General features: G+C 44.3%; 1 protein-coding gene across 1 annotated transcript in view; it reads left to right on the top strand.

The window, feature by feature from the left end:
- The first annotated feature begins 726 nt into the window (after positions 1-726).
- Positions 727-25,091, top strand: part of MLLT1 (MLLT1 super elongation complex subunit) — a 37,928-nt gene continuing 13,563 nt past the window's right edge. Inside the window, exons 1-7 of the mRNA XM_073686279.1 lie at positions 727-1,033; positions 7,579-7,759; positions 9,265-9,347; positions 9,432-9,575; positions 10,647-10,775; positions 10,889-11,440; positions 16,089-16,176. Coding sequence (XP_073542380.1) covers positions 1,022-1,033; positions 7,579-7,759; positions 9,265-9,347; positions 9,432-9,575; positions 10,647-10,775; positions 10,889-11,440; positions 16,089-16,176 — 1,189 coding nt within the window. The 5' untranslated portion in view covers positions 727-1,021. The remainder of the gene's footprint in view (positions 1,034-7,578; positions 7,760-9,264; positions 9,348-9,431; positions 9,576-10,646; positions 10,776-10,888; positions 11,441-16,088; positions 16,177-25,091) is intronic.

Here is a 25,091-nt window from a genome sequence, read left to right as displayed (position 1 = left end):
TCCAGAGTGGATAAAAGAAGTGACGGCTCCATTCTCCAGGTGGCTTGGAAGACGCTCACTACTTTGTATTTATGAGTTTTATAAAAAAAACAAACCAGAAGACGCCAAAGTAGACATTTTCCTGAAGTGTCTTCCTATAGCAAAGCCCGGCAGGCACGTCGGTGTCTAAGACGTCGTGTGCACACACCCTTGAGAACGACACCGACATGTTACGGAAACTGATCCGCGGTGCGGATTTTCACATCGACAGCAGGTGAATCCGGGACAAACATGGAGTCCGGAGCAGAACTGCTGGGCATTTGTCCATAGCTCGGCCGCACACAGCTGTCCTCCATGTCAGCACTATTCTCTAGCAGGAAGGCTCTGTAGCCTGCTCTCCCTGTGCCAGGCATGTCTGTGGTGCTATGTGGCACTGCCACCTCTCCTGGGCACTTTTTCTGTGCCTGCTTCCATGGCCACAGTGCAGCCCCCTGAGTGTAGCAGAACACCGGCTTCATTAATGAGGCCATCTACGAGACAGGCCAATACGACTCCTCCAGTAAAACAATAACCTCGCAGGGCAAGAAATCACTGTTCTGTGAGAAGAAAAGGTGGGTGGAGTCTGAGGCACGGGAATGTGGGGCAGAGACCTGTAGTTACTATGGAAACGACAGAGCAGCCGCCTATTGGTGAGGCTTGATGTCAATCACTGCATCCCCGCCTATCCAGTGGCTTTGTATTCTCCTTCTTTCTTTACCGTCCTTCCTGACAGGAAGCTCCGCCTGCTGTACCCTTCGGATTGGTCAGATTCGAGGTGGTACATTCCGGTATCCCGGCTGTGGGACCTGCAGGCGGAGTGTTCCATTAAGGAAAGAAGGGTGTTCGGGCCTAAGCTGGGCTTGTGGAGCCTTTCTGGATCCGTGCTTTTCTATTCTCGTTGTGCCGAGCAAGGTGCAAGAACAAGAGGCCGATAAGGCGGAGGATGAGGCCGTAGGCACCTTGAAGATCTTAGGAGGAAGAAAGACGATCTGAACCTAGAGACATGGACAGTCAGGTACTGGAAGGGAGGTACTGAAAGGTGAAAGTAGTGACTGACCACTGCTGCCTCCTCAGCCTGCATGTATGCAGACCTGCGGGTAATAGTGGCGTCCCATCATTGCTAGATGCTGAGTTACACAGAATGGACTGAGGACAACTTCAGTACAAGGGGCACACCGACAATAAAGCCAATTATCTGTGTCAGACAGCCCAGGAGATGGGATAGTCAGGAATAAGGGCAGGAGATGACAAGTAGCACGACCTTCAGGTAAGCGAGCAGTAGTCTGCTAACAGGCCAGGCTGCAGAGCACAGATCTAGAACAGGCCAGGCTGCAGAGCACAGATCTAGAACAGGCCAGGCGGCAGAGCACAGATCTAGAACAGGCCAGGCGGCAGAGCACAGATCTAGAACAGGCCAGGCGGCAGAGCACAGATCTAGAACAGGCCAGGCGGCAGATCTAGAACAGGCCGGGCGGCAGAGCGCAGATCTAGAACAGGCCGGGCGGCAGAGCGCTGATCTAGAACAGGCCGGGCTGCAGAGCGCTGCTCTAGAACAGGCCGGGCTGCAGAGCGCTGCTCTAGAACAGGCCGGGCTGCAGAGCGCTGCTCTAGAACGGCGCGGGCTGCAGAGCGCTGCTCTAGAACGACGCGGGCTGCAGAGCGCTGCTATAGAACGACGCGGGCTGCAGAGCGCTGCTATAGAACGGCTGCAGAATACTGAGATAGAAGAGAACAAGCTGGAGGACACTGGACTAGAACAGAACAATCTGCAGAACAGTGAGCTGGAACAGACAAGCAGCAGGACACTGAGCTAGAGCAGATAACCAGGATACTAAGCTTGAGGAGAACACTGAGCTAGAAGAGAACAATCTGCAGAATACTGGGCTAGAACAGAAGAAGTTGCAGAACACTAAGCCAAAACGGAACAATTTTCAGAATGCTAAGCTAGAACAGAACAATCTGCAGGACACTGAGCTAGAGCAGAACAATCTGTAGAATACTGAAGTAGCGCAGACAGTTTGCAGAGCACCACGCTAGAACAGAGAAACAACAGGACTCTGAGCTAGAACAGAACAAGCTGCAGGTCACTGGGCTATAACAGACAAACAGCAAGACACTGGGTTAGAACAGATAAGCACCAGGAAAGTGGGCTAAAGCAGACAAGCAGCAGGACACTGTGCTAGAACAGAACATTCTGCAGAACACTGAGCTAGAGCAGAATAATATCCAGAATGCTGAGGAAGAGCAGACAAGCAGCAGGACACAGAGCTAGAACAGAACAATTTTCAGAGGGTTGACCTAGAACAGAACAATCTGCAGAACACTGAGCAAGAACAGAACAATCTGTAAAACAGTAAACAAGACCAGACAAGCAGCAGGACCTCAAGCTAGAGCAGAACACTTTGCCAGAACTTAACACACAGCAGGACACTGAGCTAGAGCAGACCAGCAGCAGGATACTGAGCTAGAACAGAACAGTCTGCAGAACACTGAGCTAGAACAGGACAATATGCAGGATACTGAGCTGGAGCAGACAAGCCGCAGGATACTGAGCTGGAGCAGGCAAGCAGCAGGATACTGAGCTAGAGCAAAATACTGAGCTAGAGCAGACAAGCAGGAGGACACTGAGCTAGAGCAGACAAGTAGAAGTACACTGAGCTAGAATCAAACAATCAGCAGAACACTAAGCTAGAACAGGAGAAGCAGGAGGACACTGGTTTAGAGCAGAACAATGTGCAGAATACTGAGATAGGGCAGCTAAGCAGCAGAATTCTGGGCTAGAGCAGAACATTGAGCTAGAACAGAACAATCAGCAGGACACTAAGCAAGAGCAGTCCAGCAGCAGGATACTAAGCTAGAGCAGATACTGAGCTAGAGCAGAATATTCTGCAGAACAACTGAGCTAGAACAGATAAGCACCAGGACACTAAGCTACAGCAGACAAGCAGCAGGATACTGAGCTAGAACAGGACAATCTGCAGGACACTGAGCTGGAGCAGACAATCAGCAGGATACTGAGATAGAGCAGAATACTGAGCTAGCGCAGACAAGCAGCAGGATACTGAGCTAGAACAGACAAGCAGCAAAACACTGAGCTAGAACAGGACAGTATCCAGAACTCTCAGCTAGAACAGAATATGCAGAACCATGAGTTAAAACACAACAGTCTGCAGAATACTGAGGTAGAGCAGACAAGCTGGAGAATACTGAGCTATAGCACAACTCTGAGCTAGAACAGGAAATCTACTGTATATCACAATGAGCTAAAGAAGACAAGTAGCGGGATACTAAGCTTGAACAGAATACTGAGCTAGAGCAGAGCAGCAGCAGCAGCACACCGAGCTAGAGCAGACCAGCAGCAGCGGCAGCACACCTAGCTGGAGCAGACCAGCAGCAGCGGCAGCACACCTAGCTGGAGCAGACCAGCAGCAGCGGCAGCACACCTAGCTGGAGCAGACCAGCAGCAGCGGCAGCACACCTAGCTGGAGCAGACCAGCAGCAGCGGCAGCACACCTAGCTGGAGCAGACCAGCAGCAGCGGCAGCACACCTAGCTGGAGCAGACCAGCAGCAGCGGCAGCACACCTAGCTGGAGCAGACCAGCAGCAGCGGCAGCACACCTAGCTGGAGCAGACCAGCAGCAGCGGCAGCACACCTAGCTGGAGCAGACCAGCAGCAGCGGCAGCACACCTAGCTGGAGCAGACCAGCAGCAGCGGCAGCACACCTAGCTGGAGCAGACCAGCAGCAGCGGCAGCACACCTAGCTGGAGCAGACCAGCAGCAGCGGCAGCACACCTAGCTGGAGCAGACCAGCAGCAGCGGCAGCACACCTAGCTGGAGCAGACCAGCAGCAGCGGCAGCACACCTAGCTGGAGCAGACCAGCAGCAGCGGCAGCACACCTAGCTGGAGCAGACCAGCGGCAGCACAGCTAGCTGGAGCAGACCAGCGGCAGCACAGCTAGCTGGAGCAGACCAGCGGCAGCACAGCTAGCTGGAGCAGACCAGCGGCAGCATACTGAGCTAGAACAGAACAATCTGCAGAATATTGAGGTAGAGCAGATAAGCAGCAGAATATTGAGCGGGAGCAGAAGACTGAACAAGAGCAGATGCAGCAGGACACTGAGCTAGAGCAGACAGGAAGCAGGACACTAAGATAGAACAGATCAATATGCAGAACACTGACCTAGAAAAGAACAGTCTGCAGGACACCGAGCTAGAGTAGACAAGCAGCAGGACACTGAGCTACAATAGCTTTTTTACATGAGGAATAACGGGTGACACATGAACAGCAGAAACTGGCACACAGACTAAGAATGGATCCAGCACACTGAAAAAGAAACAAGGTAAAAAAATTGACACGTGAAACTAGCCTAAAACGGAAGGAAAGGGTACACTGAGGGAGAATGGGCATGCGGCAAGCAGTACACTAAGACAAAGATACAGGCTGTAGCTTATGAGAAAATAGAATGTGACAGGAGACAGGACATAAGCTGTTATCCAAAATAGGGTAATTAGATAGTGAGCAAATAGATCAAGACGGTATAAATATACAAAAATAGAAAAAGTCAGGTAAGAGAACAGACAGGCAGCAAAAATAATTGAACAGGTTGAATGCAACAGTTCTGTGAACGAAGGAGAAAGAATTGGACATGGGACATGTGAAAAATGGACACACAGTGTGACAGCTATGAGGATTCATAACTACATACATGTCCGTAGAGTATGGGATATGCTCTAGTAAAGAGCAGACGGGCTGCAAGTGAGCGGGGCACTTTACAGTAAAGCAATAGACAGAGAAAGGCCTGAAGAAATAGAAGGTGAGGGATCAAAACCAAATGAAGGGGAGAGAATGGGAGACACCAGCGGAGTGCATTGGGCAGCCATGCATAATAAATTTCTGGGACTTAAAACACTTGAAACAGGAAACAGCTGTGTGAAGCTGGCCTAAGTTAAGTCCGGCCTCTGGCCCAAACTCAACAGCCTTATATATGCCTATGAGGCTTTGGAATCCGGTTTAGGATAACCACAGCCAGTCTGTGCATCTCGATCTGTTCTAGAGCCATGAAATCATGAAATATGGATGTGTGACGACGGCCTTAGATTTGGCTAATGGCAAGCAATAATACGGCATGAAGATTAATAATATAGTAGCAATGTATTACTTTTGTTGGATGAGTATAGGGACTAATGTCAGAGTTCATTACTGTCTCAATAAGATATGCCACCTATGAATGCTGCTTATTAATTTGGTGTCATATCAGCCTAGCTCACGTAATTAAATGGGTTTCTCGGGCTGAATAGAAAAGTCTGCAGTCACCCTGTGTAACTGCAGACCGCTGAATTGTGACAGTGTACAACGCACTCACTGTCATGATTCCCTATGCAAGTCGGCGGTCAAATGATGGCACGTATGTGATTTGCATATTTGTTTTCATGTGCCAACTAGAGTTTCAGTTCAACACAAGGGAAACATTCTGGCACCACGCTGCTTTCAACAAATAAATCACTAGGAATCGCCTCAGACTGTGTGCTTTAAGACTGTGACGGTGGTGCACATCCAAGTGAATTACAACTTCAAAAATAGAGCAGAAATAAATGTAGCACTCACCAAATCTTCTTAAAAAATCCGTCCTTTATTGTTATAAGCGGGACATATCAGCGTGCGGCATCGGACTGAGACCCCGGAGGGTGTGCGGGGGAGAGGAGAAAATGACGACTGGCGTTTCGCTGCCTTCCAGCGCTTCAACGGGTCCAAGGTCACGTTGACTTATAACAATAAAGGACGGATTTTTTAAGAAGACTTGGTGAGTGCTACCTTTTATCTCTGCTCTATTTTTCATCTAGAGTCTCAGCCACCTCTTTTAATTTTATTGAGAGAATAAGCTGACACTCCAGTCAGCGCGTGATCGCCCACTTGTCCAGAGAAATCATGATAGTGTGTACATCTCCTCACACTGTCACGATTCGGCTGTCACAAAGAATAACTGCAGACTTTTCTTCTCAAACTCCTCTAACTTCTGAATTTCTACAGTTGGATGATGCAGTGGAGCTGCCACAGGGTCATAGGGAGCACTGTGCAAAGTCAGAAGCCCTCTTCATTGGTACTGGACAAGCCCAGGGCTAAGGTTCAGACCTACCACAGCGCTCACTATGCTACTGCCGGGAAATTTTGGCCAAAATGAGAAGAGGCCACAAAGTAGGGAAATGGGGAGGCAACGACTACATGAAGGAAAGCACCAGTTATAGATCAAAAATGTTTAGTCACTTTCATGTCTATAGTGGAGACTCGCTTTAAGGCCATGGCCCCACTATCAGTATTCAGTCAGTATTTGGTCAGTATTTTTTCTCGGGTGGGAGCCAAAACCAGGAGTGGGTGATAAATGCAGAATTGGTGACTTGCTTCTATTATACCTTTTCTCTGATTGTTCCTCACCTGGTTTTGACTCCCACTCCTGAGAAAAAATACTGACCGAATACTGATAGTGGGGCCGTGACCTAAAGGGAACTTTGTCATGAATTGGAGCCTAGTTGTGTGGTTGCAGCCAGGTATGTTAAACCTTCAAGCATAGTTTGAAGACCAAGCCGGGGACTGTAGCGCAAGACGTGACTAATCCCATGACGTCACTGGTCGGCTTCTTCCTCTCCTCTCCATTTGATTGACAGTTCTTTTCCTATGTTCACACATGACAGAGATCTGGCAATCATGTAGAGTGGTGTAGGGAGAAGTTGGCGGCATTGTACTAGTCACATCTCTCCCTATAGTCTCCGGCTGACTCTTCAAACTGTCTTTTCCTTGAAGCACTGGAGCATTTCAGACTAAAACACACCTGTCTGCAATCGCACAGCCGGGCTCTGATTCATTCTTCCCAAGGTTTGGGCTGCATGAATCGACTGACAGGTTCCCTTTAACAACTACATTTTCATAACATAGTCCCCTCAGAAAAAATATACAGTATACAATGGATGAAGGCTGGATTTTCTAAGTAGGAACAGACTCCTGATTTTGACTATGGGAGTGATGGCATTGCTTAGAGAGCATGAGACTGGCATTTTTAAATTTTAATTTTGACTCTAAAAAAGGTAAACTTGAACCTGGTTGTTTGGATAGCAAAACTCATTGCTAGAACAGTTTTATGGATAAACCCGGGGAGTAATAGTATAAAACATTAAGTTTACAATGGAGATTTAGGAGGTATTTCCAATTCCGCTGTGGATGTGTAGTGCAAATGGTTCTGTTAAGCCAAGCAGTGTAATGGGTGAAATCTGCTGTATAAATGAACATGATTTGGATTTAATTTGAAGAGTTCTGGTCAATTTACGCTCTGGATATTACATAATATTGCTACAAATCTCTTGCACAACGCTGGTACTGTAAAGTAGCAGATTTTCCTTCCTGCCCGTGCTCCATGTGAGAATATACCCATATAAGAAGATCATAATTGTTATATCATATCCATCACAGATCCTATGAAGGTGGAAGCCTTGATAATGGGCTTATTCTTGATGGGCTTCTGTATCTGGATCACAGATCTGCTTGTAATTCTGTGCTGATCTTTCCACAGTGCACTGTTCAGGTGAAGCTGGAGCTGGGACACCGCGCTCAGTTGAGGAAGAAGCCCACTACTGAAGGATTTACGCATGACTGGATGGTGTTCGTTCGAGGTCCTGAGCAGTGTGACATACAGCATTTTGTAGATAAGGTTGTATTTAGGCTGCATGACAGCTTCCCTAGACCTAAGCGGGGTGAGTGACCATTTTTATTTCGCAGATGCCTTAACATCAATGTTCTTTAGAAAGTTGCCTGACTGTTCTTTTTTGGGTAGATTCACAAGCATACAGTGCTCTCCATTGAACACTCGAAAGGGTTTCCATCAGAATCCTTGATCAACAATATTCCAACAGGACCTCTGGCAGAGCTCTGACTGAGCCATTTACTGTTATGAGGCGGAAAGAGTCACTGTGAACACTCTCTGCCCGCCTTCCTTACAGTATTGACATATACAAAAACGTGGCCATGTTTTCGTGCATGTCTGAAACAGATGAATATTGCTGAGACAGAGGGCAAACCGTATCCAGGATCAGCCTCATAAGGGTATGTGCAGACGGTCAGGAACCGCTGCGGGTTTGAAGCTGCGTGTTACGCAGCGTTAAACCCACAGCGGCCAGATGTTACAGCATAGTGGATGGGATTTCTAGAAATCCCATGTCCTCTATGCGTCTTTGGGCACCTGCAGATCACCCGCGGAAACTGACATGCGTCTCGTCTTTCATACCCGCAGCATGCCAATTTCTCTTGCAGGTCTGCATGTGGACTTTCCCCATAGACTAACATCTATGAGTAAAGTCCGCAAGTAAAAAAAAAAAAAAAAAAGGCGCCACTCATTTGCATAGAATGAGAATGAAAGCCGCTCAGCTCTCCCGCAGCTTCGGGGTCGCAGCCAGCTCCTAACCATGGGCACATACCCTAATAGTGAATGGCTCCGTCGGGGTTCTGTCAGAATCCTGCTTCCGGGAATTCCAAAAGAAATCTCGCTGTAGTCCTCAGCGGAGAGCACTATGTGTGTGAACCTAGCTTTACCTGTATGTTTTTCATTGGCCTTCTTTATGTTATTCCTCTGGAGATTTTATTGGATGCACAGGCCCAAAACCAAAAGCTCCTTTCCTGTTTTTATGACAAGATATCCTGTCATGTCTTAAAGACACTGTATAGTTCCAAAACACTTTCAATACCGTGAGCGTGACTGTAATCAGTCCCTAGCACATTGATTAGCAACCAGCTCCGCAGTGTGTGTGTGTGTGTGTGTGTGTGTGTGTGTGTGTGTGCAGAACAGGATGTCAATCAATGTGTGAAGAAGTGATTACAGGCACACTCACTGTGTGCTGAGGGGTAACTAACCGCTCCCTGCTTCCACCTCAATCCCTGTAAGCAAGCGGCTGCAGGGAGAATATAGTTTCATTTTCTCCCTGTAGACCGTGCTCCAGGAAGCCAGCTACAAATTATATAAATGCTATTTACCTGCAGATTACCACGATATGTGGATTAAAATGCTGGTTTTGGAGGTATTCGGTTCCCTTTAAGAAAAGACTAGAAGCAAATACTTGGGTAATGGCCTTCTATGTGTGACATTTCACTGTCATCTGAGTGACACTTTGTAGTAGTTAAATATGCGGTAGTCCTGTGGTTTTGCCCTTATTACTGCAGTGGTATCTTAATGCTGGAATGCCCTGTTGTGTGTTTGCTTTGATAGCATGCAAGGAACCACCATATAAAGTTGAAGAATCTGGATATGCTGGCTTCATTTTACCAATTGAAGTGTACTTCAAGAACAAGGTATAATGTGACTATGTACCCTTACTTTCTCATTGGATTATCAGTGTAGAATACTGACAGTTTCTTGTTGTAATTGTTCCCCAGGAAGAACCCAAGAAAGTGTGTTTTACGTATGATTTGTTTCTGAATCTGGAGGGAAATCCACCAGTTAACCATTTACGCTGTGAGAAATTGACGTTCAATAATCCTACCAAGGAGTTCCTCCGGAAATTGCTGAAAGCTGGAGGGGTGAGCACATAAGAGTAGCTAGATTAGCTGTGTGGACTGCTCTAGGACCTGGTAACAGGTGTACCTCTGTGCTGTATTGTGAGGGAATAGACACAAGTAAATCTGTGTTGATGCATGTGAAGAGTGCACAGTCATAGTATTAACACCACTTTAATGCTAATTTGATTGTGGTCAAATATAATTGCTGTACATTGAAGTCTGAATACAACAGAAATTTCCAAGATAAGATGTAATAAAGACCTATTGGGAGACTTTAGTATACCTGATTTTTAAGGAAAGCTAAAGGGGTTGTCCAATCATTAGCTACAAGTCTGCAGTCACTCTGTGACTGTAGACTTGTGAATCCTCACATCTCACGAACTGCATACTATGAGTATTCTCTGGGACCGGAAGCAAGCTTTCATGTGACCGCAAGTTTGTGATTAGCGTACTTCCGGCCAGTGTTATGGAGTTGGTAAGCCAAACCTCCGACTCCACGACTCCCTCATACATGGCTCATGTTTAAGTGATAAATTTACTGTAGCACAGATTAATCTCAGCTAAAAGTCTAGACCCTTAGATCAGGAATAGGACAGACATTTATAGGACATTTCATAATTTTCCCAAATTCTTATGAAAAAATATTCCTCACAAACTGCATTGAACTACTGTACCCAATTTATTATATATTTTAGTCCAATTTATACCGACTCCGATTCTGACTCCACACCAAAATGGGCTCCAACTCCACAGCCCTGCTTCCGGTCACATTCAGAATGGACTGTATCCTGCCTTGCTTAATACACTTTCATTGGGCAAGGCCGCGCCCAGCTAGGCAGCACATGACTGTATGTATGCAAATCACATATTTGAGGTCACGCTCTCGGCACTGGAGAATCCTTCATGGTGCGCAGTGTACGCAATGTTAGGATTCACAAGACTGTATTCACGTAAAATGACTGCAGACTTGTACCCCAAGATCTTTTGGACAACTCCTTTAATATTTCTACAAGCTTAGTCTAAAGAAATATATTCCTGGTTTTCCATTACTGGGAAACTTTGTAATTTGATACACGGGAGTTTTATTTTCAGGTAATGGTCATGCCAGAGGGATCAGAGACTTTATCGAGACCAAGCCCTGACTATCCAATGTTGCCAACAATCCCCCTCTCTGCATTTTCAGACCCAAAGAAGGCCAAATCATCATCATTTGGATCAAAGGTTAGATTTCACTATGTACGGAGTGTAGAAAGAAAAAAAAAGACAAGTGATCAATAACCTAATTAATTCTGCAACGTACAAGTTTTTCTACACTGTATTTTAATGTTTTGTAGGATGGCAACAAAGAAAGTAGCAAAACATCCAAGCCCCACAAAGTTACAAAAGAGCACAAGGAGCGGATGAGGAAAGATTCAGAAAGCAAAGGTAAAGAAAGTGATACCAGCAAACAAGTTAAAGAATCCTCTTCCTCCAGAAAGCCAGCTGAGAACAAACCTGCTAAGGAAGAGAAAGCACCTGTTAAAGTAGCCTTTAAGGAACAAAAATTAGCATTGAAAGAGCCGAAGATTGAAAATATGTCTCCGAAAGGTGGTCCACCTGAGCCCAAGCCTTCAAGCAAAAGACCACCAAACATAGACTCCCCTAAATCCAGTAGCAAGAAGCCGAAAAAGGGCAACTCCAAAGGACATACAGTTTCTGGAACTTCTCCTCGGGGTCCCCCTAATCCTAGTAATACCATCACCACCAACTTGCCCTACACAGAGAAGAAAATGGTGAAGGAGAAACCAGGAAACAAAGCTGATAGGAGCAAACCAGATACTGATATAAAGAAGCCAGTCGAAGATGATGATACCAATACTGAAGATGAGGGATCATCAAAATCAGAGGTAATTATGTCCATCTTTTTTTTTTTCTTGAGAGAGATGTCACATGTGAAATCTTTCCATTAGAACGTTAATGAAATGTCAATTAAACAGGACTTTTCACAGTATTTTTCTTTTAAACAGTATATATCAATAAAAAGGGAAGGAAAGGTTGATTAAAACATTTTTTGTTTGTTTTCTCCCTCGCATTGTAGAGATGGCATTTTGAACTTGAGATGCAAATTTCCCTTTCAAAAAAGGGGGCATTAACAGAGATTCTTCTCTGGGAGCGTTTTCTTTTTCTCCTGTATGACATTATGCAATCATAAGAACGCAGCGTTATATAGGTGAAAAGAAAGCAAAAGCCCACAGAAAAGCTCTGATTGGGCTTTTTCAATGTGACCTGGTGAGACTGATGTGTCTAACCTGTCAGTACAACATCGGGAGAGGAGAGGTGTTCTGTAATCTCGTTACATTCAATGCTCTGAATGTTTTCCAGGTATAATGCCCAGGGCGGGGCATAATGCCCCGATACATCCCTTCATGGAGCAATAATGACATTACATTGCCAGAAGAGGAGAGCTGGGCTGTAATGACATTACAGCCCAGCTCTCCTCCTCTCCCAGTGAAGTAATGACATTACAGGGCAAATCTCCTCCTCTCCTGGCACTGTAATGACATTACAGCACAGCTCTCCTCTCATGGTGCAGTAATGACATTACAGCCCAGCTCTCCTCCTCTCCCAGTGAAGTAATGACATTACAGCCCAGCTCTCCTCCTCTCCCAGTGAAGTAATGACATTACAGGGCAAATCTCCTCCTCTCCTGGCACTGTAATGACATTACAGCACAGCTCTCCTCTCATGGTGCAGTAATGACATTACAGCCCAGCTCTCCTCCTCTCCCAGTGAAGTAATGACATTACAGCACAGCTCTCCTCCTCTCCCAGTGAAGTAATGACATTACAGCCCAGCTCTCCTCCTCTCCCAGTGAAGTAATGACATTACAGCCCAGCTCTCCTCCTCTCCCAGTGAAGTAATGACATTACAGCCCAGCTCTCCTCCTCTCCCAGTGAAGTAATGACATTACAGCCCAGCTCTCCTCCTCTCCCAGTGAAGTAATGACATTACAGCCCAGCTCTCCTCCTCTCCCAGTGAAGTAATGACATTACAGCCCAGCTCTCCTCCTCTCCCAGTGAAGTAATGACATTACAGCCCAGCTCTCCTCCTCTCCCAGTGAAGTAATGACATTACAGCCCAGCTCTCCTCCTCTCCCAGTGAAGTAATGACATTACAGCCCAGCTCTCCTCCTCTCCCAGTGAAGTAATGACATTACAGCCCAGCTCTCCTCCTCTCCCAGTGAAGTAATGACATTACAGCCCAGCTCTCCTCCTCTCCCAGTGAAGTAATGACATTACAGCCCAGCTCTCCTCCTCTCCCAGTGAAGTAATGACATTACAGCACAGCTCTCCTCCTCTCCCAGTGAAGTAATGACATTACAGCCCAGCTCTCCTCCTCTCCCAGTGAAGTAATGACATTACAGCCCAGCTCTCCTCCTCTCCCAGTGAAGTAATGACATTACAGCCCAGCTCTCCTCCTCTCCCAGTGAAGTAATGACATTACAGCCCAGCTCTCCTCCTCTCCCAGTGAAGTAATGACATTACAGCCCAGCTCTCCTCCTCTCCCAGTGAAGTAATGACATTACAGCCCAGCTCTCCTCTCATGGTGCAGTAATGACATTACAGCCCAGCTCTCCTCCTCTCCCAGTGAAGTAATGACATTACAGCCCAGCTCTCCTCCTCTCCCAGTGAAGTAATGACATTACAGCCCAGCTCTCCTCTCATGGTGCAGTAATGACATTACAGCCCAGCTCTCCTCCTCTCCCAGTGAAGTAATGACATTACAGCCCAGCTCTCCTCCTCTCCCAGTGAAGTAATGACATTACAGCCAAGCTCTCCTCCTCTCCCAGTGAAGTAATGACATTACAGCACAGCTCTCCTCTTCTGGCAATGTAATGACATTACAGCACAGCTCTCCTCTCATGGTGCAGTAATGACATTACAGCCCAGCTCTCCTCCTCTCCCAGTGAAGTAATGACATTACAGCCCAGCTCTCCTCCTCTCCCAGTGAAGTAATGACATTACAGCACAGCTCTCCTCTTCTGGCAATGTAATGACATTACAGCACAGCTCTCCTCTCATGGTGCAGTAATGACATTACAACCCAGCTCTCCTCCTCTCCCAGTGAAGTAATGACATTACAGCACAGCTCTCCTCTTCTGGCAATGTAATGACATTACAGCACAGCTCTCCTCTCATGGTGCAGTAATGACATTACAGCCCAGCTCTCCTCCTCTCCCAGTGAAGTAATGACATTACAGCCCAGCTCTCCTCCTCTCCCAGTGAAGTAATGACATTACAGCACAGCTCTCCTCTTCTGGCAATGTAATGACATTACAGCACAGCTCTCCTCTCATGGTGCAGTAATGACATTACAGCCCAGCTCTCCTCCTCTCCCAGTGAAGTAATGACATTACAGCACAGCTCTCCTCTTCTGGCAATGTAATGACATTACAGCACAGCTCTCCTCTCATGGTGCAGTAATGACATTACAGCCCAGCTCTCCTCCTCTCCCAGTGAAGTAATGACATTACAGCACAGCTCTCCTCTTCTGGCAATGTAATGACATTACAGCACAGCTCTCCTCTCATGGTGCAGTAATGACATTACAGCCCAGCTCTCCTCCTCTCCCAGTGAAGTAATGACATTACAGCCCAGCTCTCCTCTCATGGTGCAGTAATGACATTACAGCCCAGCTCTCCTCCTCTCCCAGTGAAGTAATGACATTACAGCCCAGCTCTCCTCTCATGGTGCAGTAATGACATTACAGGGCAGATCTCCTCCTCTCCTGGCACTGTAATGTCATTACCACACAGCTTCTTCTTATGATTGGGCAGTGTCATACAGGGGATACAGTAGATACCCCCAGAGAAAAATCTATTTTAACACCCCTGTGTTAGAAGAGGAAATTTGCACCTCTGCAGTGCTGTGGAGAAAAAAATAACCTAGAACATTTTAATCAGCCCCTCTGTCCTTTTTTACTGATACATACAAGTTAAAATAAAAACCTATTGTGAAAGGTTTCTATGTGCTATGATTGATAAGCGCTTGCACTGTGTTAGCGAAGCAGCACTTCAGTCCGCATGCTGAGCTGTATATAGGAGGCTGGATGGAAATACACTGTCAGCAGCTCCTCATCACAGTCATTTCATGCGTGGTTTTGCTTACAGTGCCTTGTCACAAATACACTCTTTGATAGCAGCAATGTTTATGTGTAGGTTATCTTAAGAATTCAGCATCTTATGGAGCAAGACACAATTTTACAGAAAAACACTTTCATATGTAGTCAGGATAAAAATGCCTTTTATATCATGTTTGCCAGCAAATAGAAAAATTGAGAGTCCTCAATAGCTGATACACTTAAATAATGACAGATCGAGAGCTTTGGTGACTTTCTGTTAAACCATACCTGATAGGAAGACCTAAGTAGTCTCAGGAGCTTGCTATCTGTCATCATCTTTTCACTTGGCTATTAAAATGTATCAAGCACTGAGGATTTTAATTTTCTCTTTTTCTTATAAAATCTGAGGCCTTCTTATTATGGCTGTGTATAATAAGCTTGTACAATGCTGCAAATTAAGAATTCTTTCAAAATTAGAAGTATTTCATTTTATATTTTATCAATTTAGGCTGTGTTCACACATCATGTTTTTTTCAGCATTTTTTTTCTGCAGCAAAACCTGATCTCTTGCCAGGAGGTTGTTCAGGATTTTTCTTGCTGTTTTGCTTGTTTTTGGTGCATTTTTACAGCGTTTTTTTTTTTTTTCCACTGTCCTTTTGTCTCTTATATGCATGTACAAGTTCAGTGAAAAAAAAAATCTCATTCTGGTTTTGGTTTTGATGCGTTTTTTTCACCACCCATTACTTCGGTGAAAAAACGCTGAAAGTAGTGACATCCTCTATTTTTCAAAAAAAAAAAGGAAAGCACAAAATCCTGAACAAAAAAAAAACCATTATGTGTGCATGAGATTTCTGGAATCGCATAGACTTTGCTGGTACTGTAAAACGATGCTGAAAAAAACATGATGTGTGAACATAGCCTAAAAGGGAGTGAACAAAACAAAATCTAAACTCAATATTAGGTGTGACCGCCCTTTCCCTTCAATTCCTCCAGGTACACTTGCAAACAGTTTTTGCAGGAACTTGGCTGTAAGGTTGTTCCAAACATCTTGGAGAACTAACCACAAATCTTCTGTGGATGTAGGCTTGCGCAAATCCTTCTGTCACTACATGTATCCCAGACAAACTTGTATTTTTGAAAGAATTCTTGCCTTGCAGCATTTTTGCCACACCTGCCACAATCTTTTACACATGATTGATTTAGAGATGTTCATTTACTACGCTGCAATTTAAGTTCTAACATAAGGAAAGCTGTTCTGTAATGGGTAACAATGAATGATGTTTTCATAAGAAGGGAAAGAATGGCACGTGATTCCAGACATTATGTTTTCTACTTACTTTACACTTGAAGCAGTTATATTTTAATTTGCTTTTCTTATGGCTTAGCTGTTACTCCATGCCTTCCCTAAATCTTTTCTCTTTGTGATGTTTCTAGTCTGTTCCATCAAGTCCTTCAAACAGCAGCTCAAGTTCAGACTCTAGTTCCGAGTCAGACTTTGAACCTTCACAGAACCACAGTCAAGGTACGCTAATGTTATTCAACCTGTTAATGACCAAGATTTTTATTTTATTTTATTTTCATGCTTTTGTTTTTTACTCTCCTTCCAAAAGCAATATTCTTTTTTATTTTTCCATCGAAAAGGGCTTGTTTTTTTGCAGGTCGAGTTGTAGTTTTGAATTATAGCTTTCAATTTGCCATATTAAGTACTAAAAAAAGGGAAACAAGTTTCAAGTGGAATGAATTGGTGAAAAAAAAATGAAATTCCGCCATTATTTTGCCGTAAATATTAGCTGGAAATGTGATTGTCCCGTTCAGTGCGTTTATAGTGGTATCAAACTAGCAATGCTTTATAATTTTTTTTAACAAAAAAATTTCATTTAATTGATGAAAACAATCCAGAATTTAAAAAAAAGAAATATTTATTTAGCTTTGTGTCACCATTTTCCAAGATCCGTAACTTTTTATTTTTCTGTTGATGGCGTTGAGTGAGGGCTTGTTTTCTTTTTGTATGTTGAGCCAACATTTTCATTGATACCACTTTGGGGTACATGAGATGTTTTTGTTGCTTTATATTGCATTTGTTAGGGAGGTGGGGTGACCAATTTTCAATTCATTTCTCTTCTTTATGGTATTTACTATTTAGGTTAATGAATGTTATATTTTGATAAATCGCACTTTTACTGAGATGACGATACAGAAAAAAAAGTGTTTTTTTTTCCCTTTTTAATGGGAGGGAAAGGGTGGTGATTTTAATTTATATATAGATTTTTTCTTTTAAACCTTTTTTTACTTTTTACATTATTTTTTAGTTCCCTTAGGGGACTTGAACCTTCAATAATTCAATTGATCAAACGATCGTGTCGTCAGTTTCTGATGGGAGCTAGTGTGTACACGGACCAGCATTTGCTCCATATAACCCCTTTACGACCTTGGATGTATCCATACGTCCAGGTCGCCTGGCTCTTAATAACCGTGGACCTATGGATATGTCATGGTGATTTTGCGCCCACACCCGGCTCAGGGCCAGGAGCAGTGCCTGCACTGCTCCCAGCACTTTAACCCCCTAAATGCTGCGATCACAGCATTTATCGAGCAGGCAGAGAGAAAAAAAACCCCTCTGCCCTTGAAACGGCGGCCCCGCGACGTCATCGTGGGAGCCCAATCGTTGTCATGACGACATCCGGGTCACCAGGCACTAGCAAGGTAGTTAGACCATGAGCAGTGCATGATCTAACTAACTTGTGTCTGCAGCACTGACAGGTTATAAGGTATACCAATGCTCCTGTATTGCTTATGCCTTATATTCAGTCTGATTTCCTTAAAGTGTTTTACAAGTAGAATAACATTTTTTATTTCGAATTGGTATTGAAATACTTAAACAATTGTGCATATACAGTACAGACCAAAAGTTTGGACACACCTTCTCATTTAAAGATTTTTCTGTATTTTCATGACTATGAAAATTGTACATTCACACTGAAGGCATCAAAACTATGAATTAACACATGTGGAATTATATACTTTACAAAAAAGTGTGCAACAACTGAAAATATGTCTTATATTCTAGGTTCTTCAAAGTAGCCACCTTTTGCTTTGATGACTGCTTTGCACACTCTTGGCATTCTCTTGATGAGCTTCAAGAGTTAGTCACCGGAAATGGTTTTCACTTCACAGGTGTGCCCTGTCAGGTTTAATAAGTGGGATTTCTTGCCTTATAAATGGGGTTGGGACCATCAGTTGTGTTGTGCAGAAGTCAGGTGGATACACAGCTGATAGTCCTACTGAATAGACTGTTAGAATTTGTATTATGGCAAGAAAAAAGCAGCTAAGTAAAGAAAAACGAGTGGCCATCATTACTTTAAGAAATGAAGGCCAGTCAGTGCGAAAAATTGGGCAAACTTTGAAAGTGTCCCCAAGTGCAGTTGCAAAAACCATCAAGCGCTACAAAGAAACTTGCTCACATGAGGATCGCCCCAGGAAAGGAAGACCAAGAGTCACCTCTGCTTCTGAGGATAAGCTTATCCGAGTCACCAGCCTCAGAAATCGCAGGTTAACAGCAGCTCAGATTAGAGACCAGGTCAATGCCACACAGAGTTCTAGCAGCAGACACATCTCTTCAACAACTGTTAAGAGGAGACTTTGTGCAGCAGGCCTTCATGGTAAAATAGCTGCTAGGAAACCACTGCTAAGGACAGGCAGCAAGCAGAAGAGACTTGTTTGGGCTAAAGAACACAAGGAATGGACATTAGACCAGTGGAAATCTGTGCTTCGGTCTGATGAGTCCAAATTTGAGATCTTTGGTTCCAACCACCGTGTCTTTGTGCGATGTAGAAAAGGTGAACGGATGGACTCTACATGCCTGGTTCCCACTGTGAAGCATGGAGGAGGAGGTGTGATGGTGTGGGGGTGCTTTGCTGGTGACACTGTTGGGGATTTATTCAAAATTGAAGGCATACTGAACCAGCATGGCTACCACAGCATCTTGCAGCGCGGCATGCTATTCCATCCGTTTTGCGTTTAGTTGGACCATCATTTATTTTTCAACGGGACAATGACCCCAAACACACCTCCAGGCTGTGTAAGGGCTATTTGACCAAGAAGGAGAGTGTTGGGGTGCTAATCCAGATGACCTGGCCTCCACAGTCACCAGACCTGATCCCAATGGAGATGGTTTGGGGTGAGCTGGACCGCAGAGTGAAGGCAAAAGGGCCAACAAGTGCTAAGCATCTCTGGGAACTCCTTCAAGATTGTTGGAAGACCATTTCCGGTGACTACCTCTTGAAGCTCATCAAGAGAATGCCAAGAGTGTGCAAAGCAGTCATCAAAGCAAAAGGTGGCTACTTTGAAGAACCTAGAATATAAGACATATTTTCAGTTGTTTCACACTTTTGTGTTAAGTATATAATTCCACATGTGTTAATTCATAGTTTTGATGCCTTCAGTGTGAATGTACAATTTTCATAGTAATGAAAATACAGAAAAATCTTTAAATGAGAAGGTGTGTCCAAACTTTTGGTCTGTACTGTATACATACATATAAACATATATACTCATATACATACATACATACATGCACATAAGCAATAATTTGGATTAATTATCAACTTTAGTAGAAAATATGAAACATATAATATGAAGATAAACATAGAGCCTTCCCACAGCTTTGATAAGCTTTTTTAAGAAGTGAGGTCATCAGTCGAAGGCATGTAATTTTAGGATATATGTAAAATAGAGAGAAAAGATGAGAGAGAAGAAAGAGGTAAAAATAAAAAATAGAGGGAAAAAATTAAAAAGGAGGGAAAGGGAGTGGGGGTTATAGGAAAGGGGGTCCCTAAAATCTCCTACATGTTGTTACATGTTGTCCTATGTTCTTCTATGAGTTAACGGAACAAACTTTGAAAGTCAACTGAATCTTGAAATAAAATCCACACTCTCCATGTTCTCCGAAACTTATCATTGGTATTGTTGTGATCTGCTGATGATTCCTCCATTCTACATATGTTAACCATTTCTTTATGCCAATCCATTATAGTAGGGGGGTCAGTTTGTTTCCAAAAGCGTGGTATCAAGGTCCTTGTAGCAATTAGGCAAAATCGAAGGATATCTTTCTTTTGAGATCCTATTGAAGAAGGCAGTATCGATAGCAGGGCTATTTGTGGTGATTTCTCTATTCTATTTCCTGTAATTCGTTGATAATTATCAAATACGTTTTCCCAAAATGGTTTGATCTTGGAACATTCCCACCAAATATGGATCATAGAACCTATTTCCCACTCGCATCTCCAACATATTTCTGAGGTAGTGGGATATATTACGTGTAGTTTAGAGGGATAGTGATACCACCTTGTGAGTATCTTGTAATTTGTAAATAGAAAACTTCTTTCCCAATCTACAGGAGATATTTCAGCCCCTAAATCTCTTTCCCATGCCTGTTGAAACTTCAGTTTTCCCACACCTCCCTCCCTGCTTAAACCCCCATAAATCACTGATATGATGTGTTCTGGCCCAGTTTCTTGTAGAAATAGTTTTTCATAAAAGGTGAAATTTGAAATTGATAATTAATCAAATTTGTGCGCTACTAAAAAGGATTTCAGTTGTAGATATTCAGACCATTTGAGTTTTTTGTTTGGAGACCGTTCCTGTAGATAAACAAAAGAGGGCAAGTTCCCATTTTCTAGTATCTGATATAATCGAGTGTCCTCCACTGCCCCCGACCGAGGAAAGAACTGCCCATTTATCCAGGTATAAAAGAAGGATTAAGAAAAAGTGATGAGTGGACTAATTGATCTTCCAGGGAACACCTCTCTCCTCAAAGCCAGCCATGTTCTTAGAGTACTTTTAGTGATACTACATCTGACCAGGTCTATCAAATCTCCTGAGCACCACGGCAGGTATCTCAATGGTATATCTGAGCCTTCTTGTTCTATGCCCACCCATTGTTTATTGTTCGAATGAAAATGCCAAACTAGGATCCTCGCCAAAGAGGCAGCTTGGAAATACATTTTAAAGTCTGGCAGACCAGCACCACCTAACAATTTAGGTCGGGAGAGGATCTGAGTACTGACACTGGGGTTTTAATTTACCCCAGATAAATGTAGTTAAGGCCATTCTCAACTTGCGAAAGAAATTATGGGGAGGAGAGATCGGGACTGTCTGGAAGATATATAAGAAACATGGTATAATGTCCATTTTGATGGCTTTGATTTTCCCAAACCAAGATACTATGTCATTAGGTCTTTACCCGTTTTGTGTAGTAAGGATTGGTAGTTGAGCTCGAATAATTTATTAGGGTCTGATGGGATAAAGACCCCTAGGTCCTAGGTATTTTAGAGATTCTCCTTTCCATTTAAATGGGAACTTTTTCATAATTTGAAGGATCTCATTTTGAGGAAGAGAGATATTTAAGGCTTCAGATTTAGAGTAATTTACTTTGAAATTACTGAGTGATCCAAATCTATCAGATTCTTTCAGAACTACAGGGAAGGAAATCTGTGGTTGTGATATATAAAGAATTAAGTTGTCTGCGTAAAGAGATGTTTTGTATGACTTAGAGCCTATTGTATATCCATGGATATCCCCATTGTTCCTAATGGCGTTAGCTAAATGCTCCATTACTACTACATACAGCCATTGAGAAAGGGGGCAGCCCTGCCTAGTTCCATTACTGATTGTAAACGGCGTAGACCGCAACCCATTCACCCTGACTTATGCTGTTGGGCCCTTATATAGGGCCAAATTTTTTGTAAAAAACGGGGACCTAAGCCCTATCTGTTTAAGTGATTCCTCCATAAACCTCCAGTGGACTCTGTCAAAGGCTTTTTCTGCATCTACAGAGAAGAGACCTAATGGGGTAGAGCTAAGTTTTGTCTTTGAGATAATTAGTAAGGTTTTTATGGTATTATCTCTAGCCTCTCGGCCCTTGACAAACCCACCTGATTGCTATGCCTTATGACTGCGATCAGACTGCAGAAAGTCCCATAGTGGGACTAAGTTTAAAAAAAAAAAAAAGGGAAACAAAGTTGTAAAAATATTGTTTGAAAAATGACAACTTAATTATATATATATATATATAATTTTATATATACCGTATATTCCGGCGTATAAGACGACCTGGTGTATAAGACGACCCCCCTACTTTCCTGTTAAAATATAGAGTTTAGGATATATTCACCGTATAAGACTACCCCTTTTCCAACGCATACCAAACACCGGTAAAAATTTAAAAAAAACAGATTTGAATTTAACATGGTCCTTTTTTAATTTAAATTCTTATGACATGCAGGTATATAGCAGGAAAACTGTCACTCATAAACATAAGGCATACAACAACAACATTACTATCATCCATTTTCATCAGCGGCATACACCGGTTCCCGACAATTTACAACAGAAAGAATAGAGCTTCACACATAGTTTAGATAGATAGAAATATGTCAGTCACATATATATGAAGTACAGTGACAGTGTTGCTTACTGTACTTGTCATTTAGTGTAAAGGATTTATTAAAAAATATAATAGTGTTTTCGTGCACCGTCTCTTTAAAAAAGCCGGCCGGCAATTCAGCATCTGTACCCGACAATTTAGAATAGAAGGAATAGAGAATCATACATAGATTAGATAGATAGAAACATGTCAGTCACATATATATGAAGTACAGTGACAGTGTTGATTACTGTACTTGTCATTTAGTGTTAAAATAAAGGATTTATTTTAAAAAAAAATTGGCGTGGGGTTCCCCTTAATTTTAGTCTCTAGCGGAGGTTAAGCAGACGGCTGGGGCAGATGTTTGAAGCCTGGGAAGGGGGTAATACCCACGGAGCTTCCCAGACTACTAATATCAGCCCCCAGCTGAATACCTAGCCTTTACTAGCTATTAAAATGGGGGACCCCCCCAAAAAAATGACGTGGCGTCCCCCCTATTTTAATAGCTAGCAAAGGCTAGGCAGACAGCTGGGGGCTGATATTAATAGCCCAGGAAGGGTGCCATGAATATTGGCCCCCTCCCAGGCTAGAAACACCAGCCGTCAGCCGCCCCAGAAATGGCGCATCCATAGGATGCGCCAATTCTGGCACTTAGCCTCGCTCTTCCACGCTGCCCTGGTGCGGTGGCAGTGGGGTAATAGGGCTGGGGTTCATGTCAGCGCCAGCTGCCATGAAGCCCAGGTTAGTAATGATGGGCGTCTATAAGACACCCCCATTACTAACCTACAAAGTGTTAAAAAGAAAAAACACACACTACACCAAGAAAAAATAATTTATTTGAAATAAAACACACCATTTTATTTAATTCTTAGTTTACTAAAAAAAAAATAGTTACCTGTCCACGTTCCTGCGCTGATCATCCATGCACAGCTGTCACATCTGGAATTGGTGACAGCTGTGCATGGCTGCTGTAAGCTCACGCTGCCGAGAACACGTCCGCTCCCGGCAGCGGGAGCCACTGACTGAGGTCACCGGAGTGCATTCAGTCAGCGCAGCTCCGGAGACCTCCTTTACGGCACTGCTGTACCGTGGGAATTTCTCACGATACAGCAGGGCCGTAAAGGAGCTAACCGGAGCAGCGCTGCCTGAACCCGCGAACCCGCTTATGCAGTGACGGGGCTGCTTTACGGCCCCATCATTCTAGCGGCGGCAGCGGTTCAGAGCGGTCACATTCTATGTGGCTGCTCTGAACTGGAGATCTTCGTGGGACACTCGTGGACTACTACGGAGGGGTAAGGATAAGGTTGTGGTTTATTATTTTATATTTTATTACAGGAGATCGATGGCTTCGGGGAATTAGGTGTCTAGGTGAGTATAGGTGTAGTTTTTTATTTTTTACTTTATTTTAGGTGGCGATCGGCGGGGACAGGTAATGTATGAACTAATTTATTGTAGGTAACCACTGGCCACCAATGACATGTATTTAACATTTATTGGGGACACAGTAGGGCAATTTATATAGCAGGATCAGGCTGATGGGAACTACTGCTCCCATCGAGCTGATCCTGCTGGCAGGAGTGGACGGGGGACAGACATAGGCCGATGGGAGTAGTAGTGTCACATCGGCCTATGTCTGCCTGCACGCACACACCCGCACACATCGCACAGACACCCCACACACACTCGCAGACACACGCACAGACACCCGCACACACCAATCATGACGGGTCTGGGAGGTGAGGCTGACCTGTGAGACCGTGGGAAAGTTCATGTGAGTTCATGCAATGCAGTCAAGCATGAACTCACATGAACCCTCTGAGGGCACCGCGGCGACTTCAAATGAACAGCTGATCTGCATCACCTGACACCTCAGCTGTTCATTTGAAATAACCGGCGGGAAAGCGCAGCACAGAACGGGAAAGCCGGCGGTGAAGTCTTTTCACTGCCGGCTTCCCCGCCCGGGTCCTTCGCTCCCCCCTCCTTTGTGCTGCACTCCCCGCCCGGTCATAACTTACGATCGGGATGGGAGGTGGCGAGGGGAGCGGAGGATCGGGGTGGGAGGCTGCGGGGAAGCAGTATGGGGCTGTGTGATTGTTTAAAAGCCGGCGGCTTTTTACCGCCCGCCGGCTTTTAAACAATCAGGAGAATTCTCCCACGCTGGGATGGCATTCTGATGACAGGCTGGATCTCAGCTGAGCTCTGCCATCCAGCTTGTCATCCTTCAGAGACACTGCAGAGCGCAGGCATTATGGGAACTTCCGATTCCGGTATTCGATATTGTAAAAGTATCGGAATTAAGTATCGGAATTCCGATACTGCGAATATCGGCCGATACCCGATATTACAGTATCGGAATGCTCAACACTACTTGTCACAGAAGCGATGCGAACTTCCCAGCTCCGGACACAGCGCAGCGCTTCTGTGACAAGTGAAAGCTGTCGGCACAGAAGCCCTGCGCTGTGTCCGGAGCTGGGAAGACACTGCGATGTGTCAGAAAAGTTCGCTAGGTTCTGTCTGTCTCCGCTGCTGGGAATACGCTGCGCTGTGTCCCAGGCCTGAGAAGACACAGCGCAGCGATGTGTCAGTTTCAGCACAGAAGCGCTGACTGTCTGGACCTACCGCCGCCGTATTTTAACTCCCTCCACCTTATATTAACTCCCACATGGCAGGGATACGGCCACGGCAGCTTATTAACACCCCCAGAGTATCCCCGCATGTCAATTTCTGAAAGTTCAAAAACATTACCGGCGTATAAGACGACCCCAGACTAGACAGAAGATTTTTCAGTCTTCAAAAGTCGTCTTATACGCCGGAATATACGGTATATATATATATAATTTATTTATATATTTTTTTTTTCCCATAAATAAGTGTTATGGAAAAAACAAAACAATAAAAGTACACATTTTTGGTATCACTGCTCCGGAACGACCCAAGGTATAAAACTGCCCCACTAGTAGTGAACACCTCAAAAAACGATGCTTTATCATCATACCGCAGAGCAAAAAGTGGAA

The sequence above is a fragment of the Phyllobates terribilis genome, unplaced genomic scaffold (assembly GCF_046119375.1).
Source record: "Phyllobates terribilis strain yellow unplaced genomic scaffold, ASM4611937v1 Scaffold_1__5_contigs__length_1240528914, whole genome shotgun sequence".
NCBI lineage: Eukaryota > Metazoa > Chordata > Amphibia > Anura > Dendrobatidae > Phyllobates > Phyllobates terribilis.
This window is presented reverse-complemented; position numbering and strand designations above follow the sequence as displayed.